At 39.8% G+C, this 26017-nt stretch overlaps 1 protein-coding gene across 2 annotated transcripts in view; it reads left to right on the forward strand.

The window, feature by feature from the left end:
- The window catches only part of LOC124123466 (lysine-specific demethylase 3B-like), a 109355-nt gene that overhangs the window by 70971 nt on the left and 12367 nt on the right, over window positions 1-26017 (forward strand). For both annotated transcript variants that reach the window (XM_046486666.2, XM_046486667.2), the window contains exons 6-11: window positions 1554-1645; window positions 11191-11338; window positions 13484-15185; window positions 20451-20706; window positions 21495-21647; window positions 22918-25125. In XM_046486666.2, the coding sequence (XP_046342622.2) occupies window positions 1554-1645; window positions 11191-11338; window positions 13484-15185; window positions 20451-20706; window positions 21495-21647; window positions 22918-25125 (4559 nt within the window). The remainder of the gene's footprint in view (window positions 1-1553; window positions 1646-11190; window positions 11339-13483; window positions 15186-20450; window positions 20707-21494; window positions 21648-22917; window positions 25126-26017) is intronic.

Here is a 26017-nt window from a genome sequence, read left to right on the forward strand (position 1 = left end):
CACAGAAAATGAATCCTCAATTTATTACTCTCAGAAAAGAACGCATCAACTTGGGCAAGTTTGAAAAATCGATACCTTGATTTAGACATGTGCCACTGCTGAGCTGGTAGTCTTAGCTTGAGGAGAATGTGGTGAAATGGCTTTCAAGATTGCTTAGGAAAAAATATGGAGACCTTTTAAGTCACAAGGCTGTGACATGGATATTTATGATGTGGTTGATGGCAACATTAATTTCCACACAACGGTTGAAGACTTAGCCTGTTGATAATTTGCCTGGTGTAGAATGGCTGGGTGCTTGCATTTTGCATGGGTAATCTGGTGTTAATGTAATAAGTGCAACCCCTTAGGGTGTAACACCTTCAATCTGCTTCACAATCACAATAGCCTCTAGGTATTGATTTTTTGGAGTGAAATATTTCCACCAGAACAGAATTACTTCAGCTGGGTATGGATTTGAAGCAACTTCGAACAGTATTGGTTTCTGAATACCATATAGAAAATACATTCAATAGCTTATATGTAAAGGATTTAATATTGCAAGTCTGTATGAAAACATGAGCTATCTCATTCACACAAAAGTGTACTTGACACTGTGTTAATGTCAGGAGTGGACATTATGTTCAATAGCCCATGAGCTTAATCCCTTGTAGGTTTCAGCTGTCTGACAATCACATATTGAATGTTAGCACTGCTTTCTCAGATCACCAATGGAGAAATTAGGATTAATTCCTCCAAAATTGAAAAATGACTGATTGGGAACTAGACTAGTAATCCTGTATTGATCCCAGTTTTGAATTGCCATAGCATTGAAGAGAAGAATCAATTATTTACTACAATCAATTGAAGTAAACACCAATCTGGACTGGGTCCCAGACAGGAGAAAGAGTCTGTAATCTTGTTTTGGCAAATACCACACATTATTTAGTTGATAGTTAAGCTGTTGGTAGTTATCTGGTCACCAGGCTGGCCTCCTGTGGAAGATAACCTCCAGGGGAGATCCTTGTCCCCTAGCTTGGAATTGATTTTCTGTACTTGAACCTTACACCACTGTGATAAGGCATAGCCAGGTCCTAACACTGTGTGTAACAAATTTGTGTAGGCCCATTGTTAACCAAGCAGGCTGTCTGGTGTATGCTGCATTCAAGCACCTGATCAGACACGGCACAAACACAGCAGTCAGGCAATTTCCCACTTACAGCCCAGTATCAGTCGTGCTCTGCTCATTTGCGCTGGTGTTATCAGCACTCTGCAGAGACCCAAGACAGACCCGGATAGGGAATATGAAAATAACCTGTGCTAAGCCCAGGGTGAATAAAGAAAGGTGTGTTCCCTGACCTTTGTGGGTTGATGACGTGAGCCGCTCAAGATGTCAGAGAACATGGCAGTCACACTGTGAGTCATATGCTGGCCTACCGACTGGCTTTCTTTGTTGGTTTCAGTCACTACTACAAGTTCACGGATGTGAAGTTGATGTTATATGTAGCGTGGTTGCTTGGCCCTCATGGATTTCAGTGGTAAGAGAGTTGAATCTGATTTCTCTTTCTTTTATCCAGTTGTGGACTCCATACTTCGAGGCGTTGAAATTGGAATTACACCTCGTCGCAGACCCAGACATACCCATAATAATAACAAGGAGCATCAACAGGTGAGTGGCAGTATTTTACACTTATCAGGATTACACTAACTAGCATTAATAACTTGGTTGCATTGTAATGTATCAGCGACTCATCTGTTAGTACAAGATTTATCAAATGTCTTTTATAGATACATATACTTTCAGTATTCAGAAACTTGAACTGATTTTGCTATGTTTATAGACAAATCTGTAGGAAGTTAGTGTTTTGGAGATTTGGTATTTATAAATATACTAACTGTGGAGAGCAGTTATGTTTTAAAGTAAGGTATGTTAGCAGTTGCAACTTCAGGGTCGAGGCCTGATGCCTGATTCTAGTTAAATTCAGTTTGGTCCAATTAGCTCAACTAATTATGTTCCATATATTAACACTTAATTTAGCAGAAAATTATGCAAAGTGCCATGACTCAAAGTTTGGATAATAAAGTCCACTTTTTGCCTCTCCTGTTTGTATTGAATTTGAATTTGTATATATTTAATTTTGAAATTGATCAGTGTTATTACTTTGTATTTGGCTACTGTTTTATTTACCATAGTCTATTATGTATGTTTGTTCGTGCTGTTGACAAAGCTGAATATATAAAATATGACATAGGCATAAGTAGAATCTAATGGGACATGAATGTCTGGTACAGATTATTGATAGCCTGAACCTGTGGTATAGGATTCCGTTTTGAGATTATTATCTTGCTTATTCATGTATGAGGCCTGAAGGATTGTTCTTCAATCCCCTTCCTGTGTTTGTTATGGAAAGATAATGATCTGTTGAGTGCTTTAACCTGGTGGGCATGCTGTCACCCAATACATCACGTGTGGCGTGGTTGTTTGCACTACAATATGTTTGTTCCAAGTGGCTAACCTCTCAAATATCACCAGCCCCTCCTCGTCTTCTGTCATGACCTGTATCAAAGCTTCAAGATGGCCACATATACCTGATCTTTTGATCCTCAATCCACCCACTGATAAAACCTCACTGACACTCATTCTCTTACCATTTACCTTCCACAGCTCCCAGGGCCCACCTCCCAACCAACAACCCACCCCCACCAACCCCCACCCCCACCAACCCCCATCAACCCCCATCAACAGCCCATGCCAGACCTTGTTTTTGATAACTAAGACCATGCTTGTGGAGTAGGCAGGAGTGTCCTGCCTGACTACTAGGTGCATCAACTCTGAAATACACATCCGCACTACTGAAGGGGTATATGTTTACTTCAGTGTTTTTGGATGTTGAACAACTGTTAACCTCATTCCACCAGCTTTAATTTTCTCAGTGTACTTGTCACTCTACAGCACTCCCTGTAGACTAAAATCTAGTCTCTGAAATGAACATATCGTACATTAAAAAAACAGTTGTTTAGTTATCTTAATAAAAATATAATAAAAAGGAGCCCAGTGACTCTCTTCATCCTGATACTGCAGTGATCTAGACTTGCCAAACATTATAGACTTGCATGGGCTGTATTTGATATATATTTGTATCAGGGTCTGTAAGACAGACTACACTCCCTGTCAAGGTCCATAGTTTACAACACATTAAAATGTTTAAGTGAACACTTTCAGCTGTGTCTACAGATTGATATTGGATTCATTGTTACTGGCCTGTTTCCTTTCAGATAATTATTTTGAATATTTTGAACATCCTTCCAATTAAATCATCTGTCTAACCGTTTTGAGACTTGTTTCAATGTCTATGGGTGTTGTGATGAAAGTGGGTTCGGAAATATTTTTTTACTTTATGTCTATGTTTTGTTATCTAAATCAGTGTTAAGACTGATTGGGGTCCTGGGGACCTTGATATTTGCTGCTACTGTATTTGGATCTAGGAACCCTGAAAATATTTAACTTTTAAACATTAAGGTTATCAGAGCCCCTTGACTTTCATGCCTGATTCATCCACTGAAAGTTCTACAGGATTTTTTTGTTAATGGTTCCCAGTCTGTGATCAGTTATGATTGCAAAATAAGGTGCAGATGACCTGTAATATTTCCTTAAAATTGAAGTATATTGGGATTGTCATGCTGTCACTAATATGATAAGATCTAATAGTAAAATCAATAGCTTTTGATGACCTTTAGTAATGGTTATAAGCTCCACGGTGGTCTGGCTGGCTGTACCACATCACCTCGACCAGGTACCCTACAGTTTCCTGTCTCAGTCTTTTAGAGGCAGTGGCAGCAACAGCAGCTGTAGGGAGCTACACTGAGTTACCTTCGTCTCCAGCCCCTCTTCAATGCAACCATTATTACAGATCATTCATGCAAACTCTGCTCACATCATCATCACAGGACACATTAACCGAGATAGTTTATGTTTTTAGCACAACTTGAGTATTCTGTGAGGTGAAGCAAGTGCTTGTTGCCCCTATCTGAGGATATAGGCAGGATGTTAATGGATGTCTGAAGCTGAAATTAATGTTGTGTGTATGGATTTATCATGGCTAGTCTAGTTTCCCGACCAGAAATCAATAAAAGGACGACAATCTGATAGCTTTTGATCAAGGAAATTATTCGGTGTGGTCGTCTAGCACAGGTTGATTGATGGATTTTGAACCGACTAATACTACTTGTGTAAACAAATTTTTTAATTGTTCTCTTTTCACAACTCTGATGTGGAGAAATCTCCTTGAATCTAGATAAATGAACACCTTACTGGGTAAGCAATCTTCTGGTCTTGTAGTTGATATTCTTCTCTTAAGAGTATTTCTTTCAACAAAGTCTCTCCTGAAGTTTTCATTGTAAATGTCAGTGCATTATTTCCACTAATGTTTTTTGAAACTTTAAAAACTGTAAACCTATGCCTCCGCATGTAATGAGAAATTTAGATGATCTGATATACATTTGACATTTACCGAACTGAACTGAAATCCAAACAGTTACCTTTGATATTACTGTACAAAGATAGCAAGTTATGTTTCCATCAATCATGTGAAACCCTACAAGATATTTGATACAGTGCTATAAATAAGTAAGCTTATCTACTATGGCAATGTTACTAATTATGTTTAGGAAAGCCACATTAATGTTGGATAAGGTTGTAGAGTGTACAACCGTCTTGGTAGTAGTATCCTGAATGCCAATACAAGCCACTCCTCAAAAACAGGGCATTGAGGTTACCACAGGAAATATTTCCTTCTCCTTTGTAAAGAACGCCACCTGCTGTCTTGGGGGAAAATAATACCATGTGAGTCATGTTGTCTATCCTCATTCATGCTTGGGAACACTGCTATGTTGATGACCCAATGGGAGCGGATGGGTCGAGGTTGGTGAGAGGGGGCTAACAGACATGTATCAATTATGTAGTGCATAGTATCATTATCACTTGCATTGTTCCATTGACATTTCGGTGCTGGTAAGCACTTTCACAATGACTATGTAACAACACATCAAGATAGTAACTGCTCCCCTGGTATTTCAATAGTTGTTGGTAGTTCTCTTTAGGAGAGGTTTCAGTGAAGTCATATTACAAATTAGTTTGAATTTCAAAAGGACTTTTTGTTAAGTATGTTTCCAGTATTATAAAAATAAGATTTAAACTTTGGGAAAGGTTTTTAGTGATTTGAACATTCATGGATTAAAAAGTATGTTTGAATAACGTAAATTCCCGTTGTGTGTAGAACATATTATAGCCTTATGGCAGGCATTTTGAAGCAGATTTAATTCAATTCGGTGAAGATTGCTTGCATCTTATGGCTTAACATGATCAATGAGGAGTCCAATTACCCTATATTCCTGTAGTCCCTGACTCTCTCCATGCCTGGAGACTTGTTGTGGGCTCTCATTACACGACCCTCATTATCGCCTGCCAGATGATATCCATTTAGCCATTGCGATATTCTGGTTGCAAACTGACATTTGCAGAGTGAGGTACAGCCACCAACTATGTGTGACATTTTTGGAAAGGAAGATGTGCTGCTGGTTGAATCCATTATCTGTTGTCCCTCATGTAAATACTGTCCGCTGGAGAATAACTTAACACCTACCTTTTGACCCTTGTCAGCATAGTTGCACTTCAAATATCTTGTGCAGGTGTTCCATTGCTACTTTGATCAGAGAAAGGTTCTGTTCTCTCCAGGTTAGCAGATTTGTTTATTAGGGTTTGTAGTTTTTGTCATTTTGGAGAAAAATATCAGGAGCAATGTCTCTTGCTTGGATTTTATGTGACCAGAGAGAAAAGTGTATTTAGTTTGATGATAGTCGGCCTTTTGGTGTTTTAGCTTTTGTATGGTATTCGGGTCCTTCATGTATGATGGTTTATAGAATATCAGGGAATAGGCACCCCTTTCAGTTTCAACATTTGAATTTTGATAATAGGTACTAGATTTCTATCTTTTTGTTGATTAATTTTAATGATGTGATTGTGTGTTGTGTTCAAGATCCTAGAATTAATCCCCAGATGGTTATTAAAACACATTTTGGTTTCTCACATTGATATTCCCACAAGGTCACCAAAGTGGTAATAGTCTTGACTCAGTTCATCAAAGACAAAAGTTGAAATTTCAGAAATGACATTTGGTGTGGTAATTAAGCCACATGAAATATAGAATCCTGTACCCTCATGCAATGGCGGTCTACTGAATTGTTTCATGAGGCAATCTTTCACAAGAAACAAAGACAGGCAGTGGCTGAGACAATGGATATCAATTATTAAGCATTTCATTGAGGCTCCTTTGTTTCACTCCCTTCAATACAAGCTCAGCCCAATGGTGGTTTTCCTCTATCAGTTATGTACTGCAAAATGAGTCCTAATTGGTTTCATCTATTGCATTGTCATGTAAAGAGGGAAAGTTATTTCTTTTTTGTGGCTTCGAAAGGTAAGCAGCATGATCTTTTATGTTGACTAACCAAATCTGTTTTTCATTCTGTTTGCTCATCTGAATGAAACACCATTTTTTTTATAAATATATTTGAATTATTAAGATTAATCCAGTGTAACCCATTTAAAGACAGATATCAGATGGCTTGTTGAAGGTACAAGTGAAAGGGGACTGGAAGAAAATACTTGTATTTGCTGGTACAATATTAAGATTGAATGTCGCGTTGAACTTTGAGCAGACTAGATTAGATCTTAGCTCCCTGAGGCAATGGAGGTAACCGAGACCCATTGTTCAAATTTGACATCTCTTTGTATATCAACAGTTTTGACATGTATAAATTTATGTCAATAAGCCAAAAAATAGCATGGTTATGAAAAGTTATAGCGAGCGTCAGGGTATGTTGAATATTGACTCGTATCATGAACATTATTATTTAATCGTTTTATTAACATTACTTATTTAATTTTGATAACAAAGTGTATCATGAAATATGGCAGTTATCCTAATGGAAATCTATCCCCCAAAATAGCAAGGTTTACTTCAATTGGTTATGGGAACTAGGGCTGGCTGTCAACATAGATCATAGAGATCGATAATCATTAACTAAATATCAATAAATATCGGAAAAGTAACTTTGAGCACATTTGTAAAAAAGTCTGATTGAAATCAACGTATTTCCCATCATTGGTGAGTGGTGACATATTTGCATTGATTACTTTGTGGACGTTTAAGATGTAACAAAACAGTTGCTTTACATCTTCGACAGTTGGCATGATTGACAATAAGACTATTTTGAAAAAATTAGACTTCATTTCATCACAATAGGTTATGGAAAATATTATAACACAATTTACATATCAATAAACGATAATATTCCTTCCCATTGACCATAATTCCAGTTATTGATCTGTTTTGCCAACCCTAATGTGAACCATATATATTGAAATGAAGACCTATGTTCTGTTGATGCTTATATGTGGTGGCATGTTGTTTAGGTGAGCTATCACTGACAGCTCAAACTTGCTATCTAAAGAGTTATCAGGCCTTGTGTGGTTTGCTTTGTTAATGGTTGAAGGTGCCTTTGAGTCCCTATCTGTGCTTGTTTAACATGCAGGTCAAGCGGTGACGCAGTAACAGCACGCAGCTACTTGGTTGCAGGATGTGGTTGTTACGCCTATTAACTGTCCTCGGATTCAAAATATCCAGTCTTGCTTGCCTACCTACCTAGTGTAAGGTCCCTCAAGGAGTTGCCCTATCCATTTAGGCTGAATAGCTCAATAGTAATCTAAGCCTTTTTACTAAGTTTAGCTTGGCTGTCTGTGTGATCGTGTTGCCTAGCAACAAGCTTTGAAGGGCAAAAGGTCATCTACTGAATACACAAGGCCCTTGAGCCTTCAGTATTTACTGAGTCTTTCAAAGTGGGTCACTCTACAAGTCTGTTGTTCTCGGGTCAAAAGCTATACATCACCTTTGTACATTCACATAAGTAAATAAAAAGCCCCTATACACAATTAAAGCATTGCCTGGTTGAGTTTAACAGTTATTGAAAGACATGAACGTGGGGTGGGCTGACTAGCAGCGAGCTGGAACCATTTGAATCAGTGACGACCTGTGATATCTTGTCAAGCTTGGTATACCTTTCAATCAAAGGAGACAAGGTTTTCTGTGTGATTAGTTAAATATTGAGTTCCATATCTCTCGTGTTATTCTTGTGTGGTAGCCCCCTGGTAACTGATCTGCAGGTACAGTAGGTTTATGTTCTTATTTTAGTTCAATTGTCCACACATAGTCTTTTCAGTGTCAGCTGTGATTACTCCATCTAAGGTATGCAGTTCACGTATTTATAAAAATATCCCAACAGTTGTGAATGAGTTGTTAATGATTGTATTCTTATGTCTGTAATATTGATAAAGTAATACATTATTTAGTTTTGATGATCTATATATATATATATATATATTTAAAGTATCTTATGAAAGCTTCATAATCAATATTTACTGATTGTCCATGGTCTCGGCTGTTTTGTAATGCTGTGAACTGTGATATTTACAATGTAAATGTTTAAACAGACATTCCAGGAAATTAGCTCATTGATTCTAGAATAAGTAATTTTGTAAAATGATTCAGAAATGATGTACGGTCATAATCAATTTCTCAGCTTACTGGATACCCGCATTGTGATATTAAGGCATGGGTGATATTGATGGGATTAGTATCATAGGCTGGCCATCTGCCGCGGTGTGTAAGAAGGCTGGGTTGATTAGCAAGGTGCTTGGTCTCCTGTAGGTTTGTTGTGAGGATGGTGGATGGCAGTACAGGAAGTGTTCTTCTAGAGTATTGATATGCAGGTGCTTTGTCGGGCACTGGGGAGGTGGAGGCTGTGGTATTGATCAAGGCCCCAATCAATTAGTTTAGTTTAGAGAAATGGCAACATGAATAATCCATTATGCTGACAGCATTACCTGGACACAGCCATAATGACTTTCAGCCTTCATTAAACACCACACAAGCTTCTATCTGCCCAAGGTTAATTCCATCTTGTCTGTATGTAGCTTCAGTTTGTTGGCTCAGATGGTTGTTTGATTTACGCTTATGTTGGGTGATATTTTAATTTCAATCATTTTATATGTTTTGCTCTGAAAAAAAGTATTGTTTTGTTGCAATGATTTAATTTTTTAAGTTTAAATTTTTTTTGAAACCTGTGCTATGGTTTCTTTTATTTCTGTAACAGATTTGAGGCAAGATCAGAGATGCAATAAACATTCTTTGGATAATATGAAGCGATGTTCTAACTCTAAATAGGTTGGTTTCGTTTCACTGAGACAATCTTCCATTCATGTTTAAGAGCAGCAGCTGTGGAGCTCACCTATGTTTTTCCTCCGGCTGTTATGTATTTCAATCCAAGCAAGACAGGTGTATGGTTAGTGCCTAGTAAGAGCCGATTTATTACGCTGTTGGCCGACTTGAATCCCAACTGCATCTCCTCGATCCTGTAACACGGAGATAGGTGTCAGCTGATGTTGTTTTCTAACAGCATGACTAACTAGAGAGAAGGTGTGTGGTATTCTATCTCACTGATAACAGCTCCCCTTTACTCAACTTGACAGCCAGCCATTCCCCAACTAAATAAGACCGCATCCTAGGCTAAGATAGACAGTCGCTCTGGATTGGAAATGCCCCCCCCCCCCCCCCCCTGTTTGCTTTTCTGTGTTAACATGACCTTTGATCCTTCTGCCTACCTTCCTTTAGTCAATTGAGTCGGTTGCACTGAACTAGTCATTCATCCAGTTTCAATTTGTGGACTTGCACTCCGTAGTGTTCAGCGCTGAATTGATTCCCACTGTAATTATCAGTGATGACAAATGTAGTAGAATCTGTTCAAGGTTTTGCATGAAACACAGCTGTGCATGTAATTTTAAGGATGAATGAATTGCAGTGTTAGCTCAATTACGATCAAATCGGCAGGTCTGGCAAAGTGCTCCACAGTGCCCAAACTAACTGTCTTATCCGGATTATTGTTTATGAAATGATTTGAGCAATTAACCTCGAGCTATGGAGAAGGTTGTTATTGTGGTAAGAATATTGAAACAAATCTGATTAAATCTTGGCAGGGGAGAACATTCCGAGAATCTGCATCTGATGGAAACCAGATAAACATTCAATGATTTATGAGTTGCTGTATCTAGAGACCTTGCCTCTAATGGAAGAGCTTTTGTAAGCTTTGATTAGTGAAATGTGCTAGCATCAATTCCCCTTGAACACACCTTATTGATTTTTCTACAATAGTTCGGACAGGCACAATCATATATATTTAACATCCCTGAGATGACCCCCAAGTTTGTATGGTAGTGTACGCAGCAGTAGCTATCTCCTACACTAACTCTCAATACTACCCCAGGCAGAGTATTAGCATAATAAAGCCCTTTCAAAGAGCAGAAGGCTTCAGATTAGTTTCACACTGTTATGGCAATGAATAGCCAAGCAAGAAGCCAGCTGAGGTTAGAGAAATAGCTGTGTGTGAGAGAGACGAGGAAAGCAGGTCAGGTGCGTGAGGCTTAGCCTGCTTAGACTATCCTTGCTGTATGATTTACAGCTGGTCCATGCTTGGCAGGGAAGGCAGGGCAGGGAGCTTTTATTTATCTCACTACTTTACAGCCCTTGTTGTTATTCTGGGGAAAACCTAGAGGCATTACTCAATGTGATCCCATTTGCCACAGTAGTGTGTGCCGTTATGTAACCCAAGGTAACATAGCTCCAGGGTGCTCATATTCAAGTGTTGCTCATTAGGTCTCACTCCATTTGGGTTGTGAATAGGACAGGGCTGTGATCATGTCTGTTCTGACAGCATTGCCCGTGGAGAGGGGAACAGTGCAAATCTAGGTCTCATATGTTATGCTGTTAAAAAGTTTGTGAGTGGTCCGAGGCCTGCTAGGTAGTGATGTACTTTGGCTGTGGGCCAAGACACTGACAAGTTTGGATAAGCGCTGAAGGATCCATTTACCCCTGTTTGACATTCCTGTGAGCTAGCCCGCCAAACAGGCCTGAAGGTCACATGTTGTTGAGAGTTCGCCAGACTCGGTCTATTGTCTGAGTTGGCGGGGCAGCATGCAGTGGAGTCTACCAGTCACAGCTCTCTCTCGCCACAGGATAATGTAGGCTACAGATTACATGGAATAACACTTGTTGTGTATAGATTGTGCTGAAGCGGGGTGTAATAATTATTTCACTGCCATTGTAGGCTCACTTCACTCGCCGTCAACCCCCTTGCAATCCGGCCACTCCAACTAATACACCAGTGATTCGACCTGTCATCAGTGGAGGCCGAAATAGTAAAACACGACAGAGACATACCTCGGGAAGCAGTACACCAGGAGAGCAAGAGAAAGGTGAGTGCTCTAATCTTGGTTTGATACAAAGTTCAAAGGTGTCTGGTTTAAGCGTTATCATCACTCGCTTGTACCAGTCAGCTCGTCTACCGAGCTGTAATCGCTTACCCATACACGCTCTCACATTTTTGTCGATTGTATGCTGTCGTGTTGATCAGTAAGGTGCTTTATTTTGTGATTCATGCCTTGTGGAATAATGGCTGTGACATGCTGTTAGATGGAGACATCTCATCGTTGTGAATCAATAACATGGATGGAGTGGATTTACTCAGCTGCTTATGCCCTGCCTAGGATAGCAAGCTCAGCTGCCCACATTTGGTTCTGTTTACAAGCTTCCTGTGTATTCATAGAAATATGCAGACCACATACTCGGGAATTTCAACTCTGTGCCAAATAATGTAATACTTTTGGCAAGGTAAAGTGAAATATTTGTCTAATTTGTTTGAGAAAATCTTCTTTGAAAATGAGTTCCTTTTGGCTGATTTTTTTATTGACAACTTAACTGAATTTGAATTTTTGTTGATAAAACCCAGCTGCTACAGTACGGTATTTGGTACAATATTTCTTGAATGGAAATCAATAGATATTGTGTTAATAGATGTAATATGCACACACTTGAACATGATATTCTATATGGGGACTGGTGCAGACAAATCCCTATTGTTTGAGGGGCAGCCATCAGTTTGCTTGCAAGCTGTCATGTTTGTAAATGAACAAAGTTGGAGGTCACGAAACTAAATAGTGGCTGGTGGCAGCAGGGCTCACATTCCCACATTGATAAATGGGTGGCTGTCCATTGTCACAGCTTTATCACAGTGATAAGGCCACACTCCCCCAGTCAGCGTTGTTTAGGTCAGAGCTACTCAGGTTGCCGAGGTAGGACCCACTGTACAGGGTTACATGACCTAATCTTTTAACCCCCATTGTTCCAGATGAAAATGTTATTGAAATTTATCTGCAATTGAAGCTCATGGAAATTCATAGTTGTGAATCATTTGGTTTATTGTGGTAAATATTTAAGTTGTGAATCAAATTTTAAGTTGTATTGAAACTATTCAGCCATATTGCAACCTTCTGAAAGTACAAAGTATGTGTCCACATCAATAAAGGAAATATATGTTGTAACTATATGTAGTTGTGGTAACTGTGTGTATCCCTAGTAACACAATTCTTTTCTCACATCTTCACAGATGTGTGTTTGTGTTAATTCTACTCAACCTGCTGTGAAATACATGTATTCACACCTAAAAACTGCTGTTGGAATGGTATAGATGCGAGTGTTTCCTCCATCCAGGCCAACCATTAACTCCTGCATATGGACCTAATAGCAGTGTATCTCTCTCACAGAAGCAAATAGCTGCAATATTCTGCAACCTAGCCAGATGGTTTATGTGGAGGCAGACCATAAGCAAATTTCGCCTTTTCCTCACTTGATACCATCCCCTGAAGATTGTAATTGACCAGGCGAGTTAATGTGCTACTCTGAAGGGTTTGAGATTTTCCAGACATCGTGTCTGTCTTGATAAGAGCGTGGAACTCATTTATCCCTGGGATATCAAAAGGAAGGAGTAGATGTGTGTACTGTTTACTTGTGTGTGTAGGCTGTCTTATTATGGTCACACATGGTGTGGGCCTAACAAAAGATCCCTTGATGCTCCATTCAGCCCTGACTTTTGATGACTCGATATTTTCACTTCAGCAATTTTGAAGCCTTCTCTTGTGTAAAAAAAAGCGTTTACAGTAACATGCTTGTTTAGTCATGTTTGGATCTAAAAATATCTTGATTCCTCCTTTCCTGTATGATTGGCCGTAAGTCAGAGCAGATAACTAGTTGCCAGCCAGCAGGTGTTACGGCTACTGAAGCGGAACTGTTAACTCAGGAGCGTACACAGACAGGCTTTCACATAACTCATCCCATTACACACAGACCTGTCTGCCCAAACCTCACTTCTTGGACACAGCTGAAGGCTGAAAGGTCGTAACCTTCAGCAGCCCTGCAGATTGAAACAGCCAGCTTGGTATTGTGTTCTGATATGTATTTGGATATTGTTTGAGTATAAATTTGATTGATTTTCCTAGTTTGTAATTTGAGTAAATGTTGTTGTTGAAGAAGAGAATTTAATTTCGATAACGCACCTGTTTCAGTTCAAGAAAAAGCTCCAGTGAAATCTAAACAGCTAGTTTCAAAGGAAAGGAAGAGAAAGAGTGAGGATCAGGCTGAGGAGATAAAACGTTCTGCATCCCCAGGGAAACGCCAGAAAAACACGAATGAAGCTGATAAACCTGAGTCTCCTGTACCAGAGAGTACAGAGACTATTAAAGACAAAGTGAAAGTTCCTTCAGAGGAAGACAGTGTGAAAGAGAGTCGGGTTTTAAAGTTAAAACACAGACGCTCTAAAGAAAGTGTTGGGATTACTTGTGTTAGCAAACCTACAAACAGTATACCAAAAGATAATAATCAGCATAAAAACTCAACAAAAACTGACCTTCCTTTGAAGGTCAAGGACGCTGTGAGTAAGCCTAAGAATTCTGAAAACAGGAAGTTAAAGAGCGAGAAGATCAGATTGGCAGCAGTCAGTGACTCTAGTGAAAGCAATGAGATCAGGAAGGAAACTGTGTCTGATAACCCCGTAGTGAAAGCAGGGGAAAATGAGTCAAAATCAACTGATAGTGTGAAAATAAACCATCTGCTCTCATCTGACGGGAAGCCAAGGCAGCAGGAAGCAGTGGTGGACGATAATATGCACTTCAAGAAACAATTACTCATTAGTTCAGGGCAAAATCATCAACCATCTCTTGCTAATATTGACTTGCAAAGACCATTGACTGACCAAGTGACCAAACTTGCTAAGGCTGAGAATATATCATTGAATGGTGATGGAAAATCTTCATCTGAGATCAACCGCAACTCAGAGGCAGCTACTTCCATGGCTGAAATCTCATCAGAAAAGAGTGACAAAATGGAAACAAAACCTCAGGCTTTGAGTCCAGATAGGTCTCGGGATAGTTTCACAAGTAGTGTGCAGTCACACTTTAATGCCATTGCACCACGTAGCAATACTACAACACCTGCCACAGAAGACAGGTCAGACTCCAGAGAAAGGTCAGACTCTCGTGCCAGTGATGAGCGCTATTATTCAGGATATCATGAAGAAAAGAGACCTAGTTCTCGTCTAGACGATCTCAGAAGTTTAAAAAACAGTCCAGCATCTAGTCCATTAATAGTGCTTGGAAACGAACCTGTTCATCCATATAGAGACCCTGAGTTGATGCGAAAAAATCCTGTGCAAAGTAATGTATTAGCGCATCCAAAGACAATGACCCAGCCTACATATCAAAGTGTGCACAACCCAGTGCCAGCACCTATACCTGGCATCCCTGTCTCTTCCTCATCCCTCTCCTCCCACCCCATCTCCCACACACTGCTCACCTCCCTTCCTTACCACCATCAACTCAGTTCCTTGAACCCAATCTCTCACCCACTCCCTCTACCTCATTCATACCCTAGAGAGTTGGATGCATTCACAGCACGGGGACTTGTGGCACAGCAGCAGCAACAGCAGCTTGCAGCAATGCACCAGTTACAAAATGCGCATTTAATGCAACTACCTTATTCTCATCGTAGAGTGAGTCAGTTGGAACTGTTATGGCAGCAAAAATTCCCATCAGTGCCCATTCCTCCTCCATGGGCTCTTGCTAAACACCAAGAGGAGCTAATTGGGGAAGCAACTAGGGAAATGGAACGGGAACGCATGGAACGGGAACGAGTGGAACTAGAACGGATAGAACGAGAAAGGATCGAAAGAGTGGAACGGGATCGGAGGGACAGGGAACGCAAAGAACAGCGGTAAGCTTCTCTTAATTTTTTAATTATTTGTGACATAATTTCATTTGAAGTTGACCTTAAATGTCAACAGTGTTTGAAGTTTGGGGGTAATCCTTGCCATAACCTTGTTCAAAATTTGGGGAGGTCTCTTGATTAAAATACTGTAACAGCAAACCTAAAATACCCGAGGACTGCTTTAATTTTGTTGGTCATGATGATTTTTGCATCGAGTTGATGATTATGATCATAATGAAATGAGTAAGAGTGTCTCTAATATTGGTCTCACTTTGTGTGGCGAGTTCTTGCTTGTGTCTCTGATGTTTATAGGAGGTCATGCAGTCTTGTAACACATCAGATATGTAGCTCCATAACTGGCAATGTTCCACTGATAACATCTTATCCCTGAAGTAAACATTCTTATATGAATCCCCATATAATCGCCTTCAGACAGCAGACAACAATAGCCTGTATTCTCATCCATTGTCAAACCCATTTTAAACCAATTACAGCATAAGCTATAGAACCTAGTAAATGTTTGATAACATTACTCCACAAAGAAGGTCCAACTGCAGACTTAATTATGGCAAATTAAGCTTGGGCAGATTCAGTGATCACACTGAAGGGATGGTGGCTGATTGTACCCTGACCTGTGACATAACAACTCAAACAATACTGGAGCCAGTTGAGGCTCTGGCTGCCAAGTTGGACACCTTGGAGAAAATGACTCACAAGTGTAAACATTCTTGAGTTGACAGGATTAGTGAGTGATTTATTCTGGGCCAGGCCTCCCTTGGTCTGCTTTAATGGGTGGGCTAGCCTGGAACTGCTGGGTATTGTGTAACTCCCCCTTGTGTAAAGGTTAGGGTAGGGCTGATTGAGCAGGTTTGCATGCAAGTCTACTGGGCCAGTCACTGGTATTTCCTGTCACAAGCATGATAACATCTTGCGATATTGCCAGCTTTGTTTATCGGGAGATCGCATGTTACTGGGGTACTGAAAAACATGGTTCTGCATGTCAAATAGAGATATTTTCAGGTTGGAAAGATATTATGACATTTTGTGCAAGCATATGTTTGTCAGTTGTGGTGGTTTACCTTTGGCTATCATGTAAATACTGAGTGTATGCTAATGTGTTGATTTTAAAGTTAATCCCATGACCATTTGATCTGATTAGCTTGTTTACGTTATGCTGATGCTGCAAAATCCTGCAGATTTTTTTGGGGGGTCAATAATTGATGATTGTAATGTTACATAGTGAGAGATATTTATGTCATGTACCTTTTAAACTTGATGAATAGAGATCCACTTCACTTCACTTCACTTCAATATGCCTTGAACTATTGAGCATTCATTATTCCTCCTAAACCAGTTTTGTCACAGTATGTACTCCAATCCACAGTGCATTACTCGATAAATATATCTAGTGTTAAACCCACACGACAGCACAGCAGTTGCTGTGTCTCAGAAATCAATACACAATGAAACCATCAAGATAAGATTTTGAGAATGAGCTATAGCCGTGACTACAGCCAGACAACGCCACATTAATATTCAATGAGAATAGCTAGCACCAGCTCACAGCACCTTGGTGATATGGTGGACATGGCATGGCAGTTGTTTGTCCCCGTCTCCATCAGTGAACATTGCTGTAGTGTTTGGCGGTCTGTAGATGCTTAGGTGAGTTAACAATGAAAGTATGGCGGCTGGTACAACTTTGAGGTCAGAATGGCTTTGTGTTCAGCCTTCAGCTTCTCTCTAGCTGAGCAGACGAGCAGGCAGGCAGCCATATTGATTGAGGTCGGGATGGCGGGCACCAGCTTGTGAAATAGTGAATCTAACTAATGGAGGATAGCCGGAACTATTTTCTAGTCTCTGGGAGCTTCCTTTTGGATTTGGGCTGGATATGAGTAGGTACTGTTTAGTTGTTGATATACAAAACATGGGCATTGTGTGTGTGGTTTTCGAATGACCTTGACAGAGGCTGGGTGCAGCTGATATAACAGCAGTTCGAACATGTGCTTCCATAGGCCCGTTGAATGCCTTGTTTGTTTGTAGAGAGGAGCATGCTAAACCTTTGCTTCACCCAGGGCTTTTAGAGTCCCCCCTCAGCTATCTTAAGCATCATAACCACCTTTTTAGCTATTTTGCATTCCTACTGTCAATTTACTGGCTGTAATACTACTATTGCTTTGTGGATTTGCTTTTTTAATTGATTTATTATAATGAGATTGTATATGTTTTAGAAAGGGTGTAATATTCTCTCTTGTATATGGTGTAAACATCAGCCTAGTCAGTAATTTATGCTGTGGATTATCTGTCATGACATCGCCCTTGCCCTGGGAAATAATTAACAAAGAAGCAATCGGTTTGATGTTGTGAAATTTTGCCTGGAGATAGAGAGCATTTTGTTGCCTGATAGCCAAGTGTAGGCTTAATATCTGAGGTGTGAGGGTTTTATGCCATCATAAATCTTGCTCCTGACCTCATTTTGAACTGCATGGGTAACTTACATAAATGCTGTTGGCAGTTAACATTTACGCTTGGCATATTCTAGCGAGTGAGCCCAGGAGTGAAGGTGAAGGTCGTTGTAGCTTGTTGGAGCAAGGTACAGAGTCCACCATGTTGGTCTGTGGGTTTAGCCCGCCATATTTCTCACACAACCCTTGCGTGATTAAGTTCAACACTACGCCTCATTTAGATAGTAGATATGGCCTACATTGTTATTCACAAGTTCAAATCACATGCTGTAGAAAAATATTGTTTACCTTTCTTATCAGTTTTGTTGATATTTCCTATCAGGGTCCTAATATCACTAGCATTCAGATTCATAAATTAGCCTTTGGAAATGTATTGATTATTTATGTCAAGCAATTTGTGAATAATGATTATCAAAAGAAGTAAGTAAATGAGTAAGTATGTTGGAAAAAACAGTTTATGTAATTAGTTGTCATTAATGTCCTGAAGAGAAGCTATGACTAAATGTCATGTGAGTGGATGAATATGTATGTGGTTGTTGCAAGGGCAGGACCTAAAGTACAGGCAGCGCTGACATGAGTATGTCAGTGTTAATGTAGTCTTAGGAGGACTGTAGATAAATGAGGTTAGGTTATGACTCAGACAGCTCCTTCTGGCCCCAGGTAATAAAACAAGTTTGTGACGGATGGCAGGTGTTAGGACGCCTGCTGCCCAGCTAAGTAGCTCCACGTTATCACGGTACTGTCTTGGTTGGATATTACTTTGAATATCCTTCTACGTCACTTGTGCACCATGTGCGCACGCCATTTTGAACACGATAGTGGATATTTATTATGAAAGACTTTATGTGTTAAAATAAAATTTATTTATTTTAATTTACTGAGAAAATCTGTTTTTTTAGTTTGTGTTGAATTTATTGGAGGAAAAATTGCAATTGTTGTATCATTACTAGGGTTTAAAGTTGTTGTTTACAGTCTACAAATTACTGGCATCCTTTGGGATGCCTGTAACAATGTTAGATTCTAGGATCCCAGAATCCCCAAAATTATTAATTGTTAGCATATTAATACAAAAATAATTTGACTCTCATTATTAATTTGAATATTGTTTGAAGAATAATAACTTTTGAAAATGAAACATTTCATAAATGTTGATTGTCAATTCAAAAGGGTTATATCCAAAAATATTAACTAACCAAACAATAGATACAAAATTGTAATATATACTACCATAGGACACGTAATGAGAGATTTATGCAGGGGCACATGTACTCTTTATGGCAAGGCTGAGTTGTCAGGTGAAGCCCAGTGTTGGAAGGTTTACTACATATGGTCATATACATTATTGATGTACCTCTTGTACACAGATGACTGATAAGTGTGTATGGGGGAAGGCTATCAATCAATTTTGCTGACATCTGCAGAGTAAGATGAGTATATGACGTCAGTACTGCGTAGTAGTGGTGGGGAGAAGGGAGGCATACATTGATCATGCCTGATTCGGGCTGTTGAATGATTTATGCTGCCCTTACATTCAATATACATGACATCAACTACAGGTCAATATTATACAGAAGAAAATGTCTTGGATGATATGCTTTCGTTCCTTGTGTTTATAGGGGGGTGTTTTTCAGGTTAGGTGGACAATATTTGCTGCATACATGTGGTATTTTCTTTTTGTGTCATGAAAAGTTATGAAAACAAATGAGAGAAAAAGTTCAAGTTTTATTTGGAAGTGAAAGAACTGCTTTATTTTCTGATATTGTGAGGTGTGTTGTTTTTGTAGATCTGTTTGGGTTTCTTTGTTAAGAAATGCAAAAATAAAATATTTGAAAATTAACAAGTAAACAATACCCTGCTTATGTGAATGAATAACAGCTTTGATGAGGGTGATTCTACACTGAAATAGCATAACCGGGCCGTTTGCTTTTGTATTGAAAGTCTGTATATTGGACGAACAGAAGATTTTATTACTCAGCCAAGCACACAGGCAAGTGGACAATTAGTAACCTAATCCCAAAGCCTATTGTTGACCATAATGCAAGGAGGTTCAAGATAGGTTTGGGGAGATGACCTTGGGAAGAGGTCAGTGTATAATCTGCCCCTCAGGTGTAATTAGACTCAACGTTTATGTAACCTGATCAAGCTTGGCTTGCTGTTGAATACAAGCTAGCTTGTCTACTTGGGGGACTGTAATCACCTGACATTGAAACTGAAGTATTTGGGTTGTAGTGAAGCAAACAAGAATAGTTCTTATCTGACACTTAGGTGTTTCTAGGTATTTATTCTGTGTTATGGCTTTCCATCTCCCAGAAATATCAGGTTTTGGCAAAGGGCCATAGCTGTATCTACAGATGGTATCAGATATAGCTTACACACCTATGTTAAATAATTTGTGATGAAGTTAACCAACCATCTTTTACTGTGTGTTTTGGGAATGGAAAGGGTTAAGACTCATCCGGAATATACATTAAACATTTTCATGCAATTTGAATACCAAATCATTTAAAGGAAATCATTATAGAATTTATTGCTTGTGCATACAAAGCAGTTGTCCGAGCTGTTCTGAAACAGACTATAGTTTGTCACTGATGCAGGACTGGACAAAAGTTGCTATGTTGTATGGTTGACTAGTTCTCAAAGGGGATAGACAAGGTGAATAGCTCCCCGGGGTATGATTGTCAATACATTATTGTAGCTGTGAAGTCAGGTGTGACCTTCTTTTGCCCTTGCTGTCCTAGTTTCAAGCATTCCACCAGTACCCACCAACCATGTACAGCTTGAATCACACCACCATGCTTGTAAATTTCAGAGACAGGTTAGAGAAAGCTGAAAGAGAAAAAGCAGAAAGGGAACGACAAGAACGGGAGAAACAACACGAATTGGAAAGGTTGGAGAAGGAACGAGAAAGACAGGATAGACTTGAGAGGGAAAGGCGGGAACATTCGCGTCTGCTCCGAGAACAGGAACAGAGACAGGAGAGGGAAAGGATCTTACATGAGTCCTCTGATGCTCTTGCTGCAGTAGATAAACACTTCACAGAGTCACTGAGACTAGCAAGTCAAAGGGTAGGTAAAACTGACGATTTAGTTGCCCATATCTGATATTTGTAGTAAATTTGATGGAAATGTTATGTTAAAGGGAAGTCTTTCAAAGTCAAGGCAATCCTTTCAGGTGGTGTAATTAATATTTTCCTTATAGCAGTGACCTACTTTTTTCAGTTTCAGAGTATTTGAACTGTTGTTGCGTTACAGATTTCAGTAAGGAAGTAGGGAAAGGATTTTTTTTTAAAAAAGAAGTAGCTCATAGGTTTAAAAAAATCTAAATGAAAATGTAAGCTAGGCAATCCTGTCATCACAGTTACGTGTCAGCCTTCAGTGGATCGTGACGAGTGTTATTCACATCATGTTAAAGTGATATGCAGACGAGTTACGTGATGCTGGTGTTGTGGATGTGCTTGACAGATGGTCTGACAGTTTGATGAATTGCACCAGGATATAGGAGATGACTAATGCTCTGTATTGTCAATACCTGAGTTCAAGGATTGCTGTGTTATTGATTACAGTAGACCCTTCAAAGGGAAATAGTTTTATGTCACTTATACATGTCCACCAGTAATAAGTATTTATGAGGTATTTACCCCTGGCTTACCTTGCACTGTATGTTATAAATCATAATATTGATATTTCTCATTCATGGATAAACATGTTAAGCTTACTATGAAAACCTAATTTTAGTCTTGTCAGATTTAGGAGTGATGTTCTAGAACTTCATTGTGTGGTAAAGAAAGTACTTACAGAGAATAGAGGAACCACAGATTAGGTAGTTTGAAAAATAATTTTAAAATTATTTTCAGGCCCCTGGCTCTGCCTGGCCCCTTCCGTCAATAACAAGGGGAACTGGCATACCTAAGCCAGAGCCACAGACGCGCTCAGGACTTCATCCACTTCACCTCGTGGCAGACAAATCTCACGATACAAGGAAAGAAGAAGATACTATAATAAAACGAGTAGGTATTTTAAGTTAATACATTGTAGTCTCATGATTGTTTGGTTGTTGGAGTTATAAGTTCGTGTGTATAAGTTCAGACCACTTATCTTATAACTAGTATTGACACGGATTTGTCTGTCAGAATGAATCTGCCGATGAAAAATGATAGATAATTATGGACAGAATTGCGTCTTTTTCAGTGAAGCTCCCTAGATAATGACATTTTGTATATATATATATATATATATCTGTAACGACATATAGTTTTATTATGAAGACACTATTATTTATTTATCTTTGTAAACTGACAATGACACTCCTATGTGTCATACATGAAGCAACTGAATACAGATTTTGATTGAATTTCATTTTGCCTTCCTTGAATGGACTATTATATTCTGGCCAATGTTACTCACATACAATGGAAGTATTTTAGGCATTTTCTCTGAAAATCAAGCCATCTTTATGGCTATACTTCACAGGTCATTTATCCTGAATGGATTCATTTTATAGAAACTGAACTGACATGGTTGAGTAGATTTGTTGTAGTTATTTTACACATACAAGCAAGGAAGACATGTACTTGTGAGGTTCAGTCATGTGACCACAGTCTCCCCGAAGTTACTCACGCTGCTTATGACTTGTGTGGAATCCAAGTCAGACTTCGAGAATGACTGGAATATCTGACATTGCATGCAAGCAAGTGAAATCTTACCATTATGTGGCATGATGTGCGTGTGAGTCACAAGGAGGCCATTGATCTGTTATAATACTCTGGCTGCTGTAATCCTCACAGGCCTTGCATCAGGCACCAGTCAGTCAGCCTCTATTGCTGTGCTGCCAGTGTGGCTTGCCTCAGTGAATCATAAGGTGTTAAACTGAGGGAATTTATTGATTCATTGATTATGCAGGTGGTTTTGTGAATTGAAATGTACCAAGTTGATGGAGCATGATAAAGAACTTCATCAGTGGACAGCCAGTGTGTCTAGCTTCATTTGCTACCACTGATGTCCTGGCATCTGAAAAATTGCAGTATCAATGTGTGTTTGATAACAGGCAAACTGAATGTAATGAAACCTTGGTAATCTGGATGGGACCAATTCCATTGAAATAATAATCAGAATTGACAAATGTCCCGCATAATGAATCAAGAGTAATGTGGTTTCCAGAAATGAAGAGGTTCCCAACAGAATTGGTGTGGAAAGTGTTGGTTTTTTTTAGATGGGGCCAACCAAGATTCAAAAGCTTAGTCATTCCCCCAATATTATTATTATGAGTTTCTGTTTCAGGAAAGTGAAAGGGAACGAGAAAGGCATCATCATCATCAAGAAATGGCAGCCAGACAGCAGATGGATGAGAAGAGATACATTCAATCACAACATGATGCATATAAGCAAATGATTGCAGATGCTCATCAGAAAAGTGAAAATAAAGACTCTAAAGTGGATACCTCTAGATCACCAAATGATGGTAAAAATATGTATGGTTATCCATACCCTTATCCAGGAGGATCTTTCCCTCCTGACAAACACAGGACTATTTTTAACTTGTATGGCTATCCATCTCAACCACATCCTTCAATAATAACCCCAGAGCAACTGCAGCAGCATGGATTAGCACCTACCGGTAAGCATATCAAAGATGAAAAGCAGGATCCTAAGACCTTCCCTGCTCCAGCCCATTCAGGTCATTCACTTTCACAGTCACCAAGGTCAAAAGAAATTCAGATGGCACACCAGCATCCGAAGGAGAAGCACAGCTCAGTGATAGTTGAGAATAAGTCCAGTGTGAAATCTGAAAGTCCTCATTATGGCAGTCCAGCACCCATGTCATCATCACCACGCCCACAACCACGCCCTGCACACACCCCAGAACATCGGCCGGACCGACCTGTTTCATCGTCAACTAGTCCAGCAGGTATTCCACATATGTTTCCTCATGCAGTCAGTACAACAGGGGGCTCCATGTTTCACCAAACACACCCAACTGCATTTAGGCCCCCAGAAAGTTCTCGATCTCAAAGTCCATACAAGTCAACTAGTCAGCAGTCTCACCAACAACAACAACAACAACAACAACAGCAGCAGCAACATCACCAGAGCTCCCCCCTGTCACAACCTGTGGATTATTGCAAGTCCTCCTCTTCATCCAGTGCAAAGCTCAAATCTGCTGGAGCTTCTCCAGCTCACATACCCAGCCCCTCAAACAACCACCCTGCCCCAAGCAGCACAGCGGCAGGGCACCATCCTGGACAATCCACAGCAGCGTATCCTGCTATTGCACAACCTCCAGTCTCGTTACCACCCTCCACGCTTTCATTTACATATAGCTTAATTCAGCAAGGACTAGTGCCAAACCCCATTTACAGTCATGGGCCATCACAAAGTGCTGCCAAACCTGCCACTGTGCAGATAACAAGGACTCCAACTCCTTCAGCTATAGTGCATACACAGAGTTCTGTTCCCTCTCCCATGATGTCTGTGTCGCCACCATCTTCACAGTCTAACCCTCCCACAGGGCAAAAGAGAAAGCCTAATCGTGATAATAGTGGAAGGAAGCGTGCTAAAGGCCAGGAAAGCTCACTTTCCCCTAACTCATCATCTCCAATGGTGACAGTACCTGTGACCACCCCTCAAATTCTAACAAATCCTTCACCCTACACCACAACCACCACCACCACTACTACCACCAAATCTGGAACACCTTCAGTGACAGCACCTGCCACCACAGGGTCCACTTCCTCCTCCTCCTCCTCTTCATCATCTTCATCCTCTGCAGCAGCAGTAACTGCTCTGCTCTCAAATCCTTTCTCAAAGAATTCAGGTTTCATGGACAGTTTTCGCTCTTTTGTAGAAAGCACTGTGACAAGTGTGTTTCAACAGGAAGAGAAGAAAAACCCTGTGGGGGACAATAATAGAACCATGAACAGTCACAAAACGGCAGCAGAAAGTGAGAAAGTGTCTGTTCCAGCTGAGGTCAAGGTTGAGAAAATGGAGGTAACAACCACTCCTCCTCCCGCTCCACCCAGTCTACCTCCCCCACCTAGCACTGTGAATGAGGATACGTCTTCATCTGTGGTGACCACTTGCAGCAACGTCAGTACCAACATTGCTTCCAGTTACATGGACACCATCAACAGGGTAGCCAATGGACAGATGGACACTGATAGTGATACATTAAGTGCTCCTAGCCCCCCTCCTCAATCAAAATCAGATGCAAGTCCATTAAATAAATCTGGAAGCCATCCAAAAAATCTTAAAAAGGCATGGTTACAGAGACATTCTGATGAGGACAAGGAAATGAAAAGTGTTCCAGTCCCTGGTGAGGGGAATCCATCGAAAGATGTTAAAAACAATGTACTGAAAGAATCGATGGATTCTTCCAATAGTGAAAGTTGTGCTGGGTCCCCATCAGCTGTTCTGCCCAACGGTAACATCACTGATCTCAATAAACAGGACGATGAATCTACCTCATCAGCCTCAGAAACAGAAACAGTGGTAAGTTATACATTCTTCAGATTGGTTTTTATGATTAGCGTAATTTTGTGATTATTGTTTGTGTTTATTCTGTATGGAAGGGATTGGATGACTTGTTTACCTTCATTAGTTTGTTGATATTTTGTTGCTTGAAATTATTGATGCTATATGGGACGTATTTTATGATTTTAAAACTTAGCATTTTAGTTTCACCTATTATTTTTATAATATTATCTTTAATGAATGACTTTATGGAGTTTGTTTGAATGGATTAATTTCATGGTTGTGCAATTAGAATTCCCGGATAGATCTAGTGATACACCTTATCCATTTGATGCGGGAAGTGGAAGGGTGAAATTGTGCCTTGTTTCAAAGGTCTCTGGCTTTATTGTTGCAAACATCATAAAAACTTCAAATACTTTAAATCTCTAAGCCTTTTCAGTACAATGTGGTTGATGCTGTTATCATATTTACCATCTTGCTGTGACATTAATATTCCAAACAGGCAGAGCATTGTATTCATTCTTGATGATAACCAGTACTATACCTTGTGAAAAAACTTAACCTTCAAGAGTATGTGATGTTTATGGGTGGAATAACCTGAGAAGAAGGCTTCATGCAAACATCATGACAAACTGCCTATTCAACACATGCTCAGCAAATTCCAGGGCTTCTGTCGGAAACTGCTTTAGATTTCTCTAAAATGTCCAAATACTTTCCAACTTGTCCCCAATTTATGAAAGACTGTTTGTTTTGACTTCACGTTGGTATAACTACGCAATTTTGAATAATCGGTACCACATGGTGTTCCTGCTAAAAGGGTTTGGAAATGTATTGGCTATGGTAGCCATTTGCCTCGGTATGGAAGCCTTGGTGAGAAGGATTCAGATACTCTGCCATCATCAGCAGTATG

The sequence above is a fragment of the Haliotis rufescens genome, unplaced genomic scaffold, assembly GCF_023055435.1.
Source record: "Haliotis rufescens isolate VD_foot unplaced genomic scaffold, xgHalRufe1.0.p SCAF_54, whole genome shotgun sequence".
In the NCBI taxonomy this organism is placed as follows: Eukaryota; Metazoa; Mollusca; class Gastropoda; order Lepetellida; family Haliotidae; genus Haliotis; species Haliotis rufescens.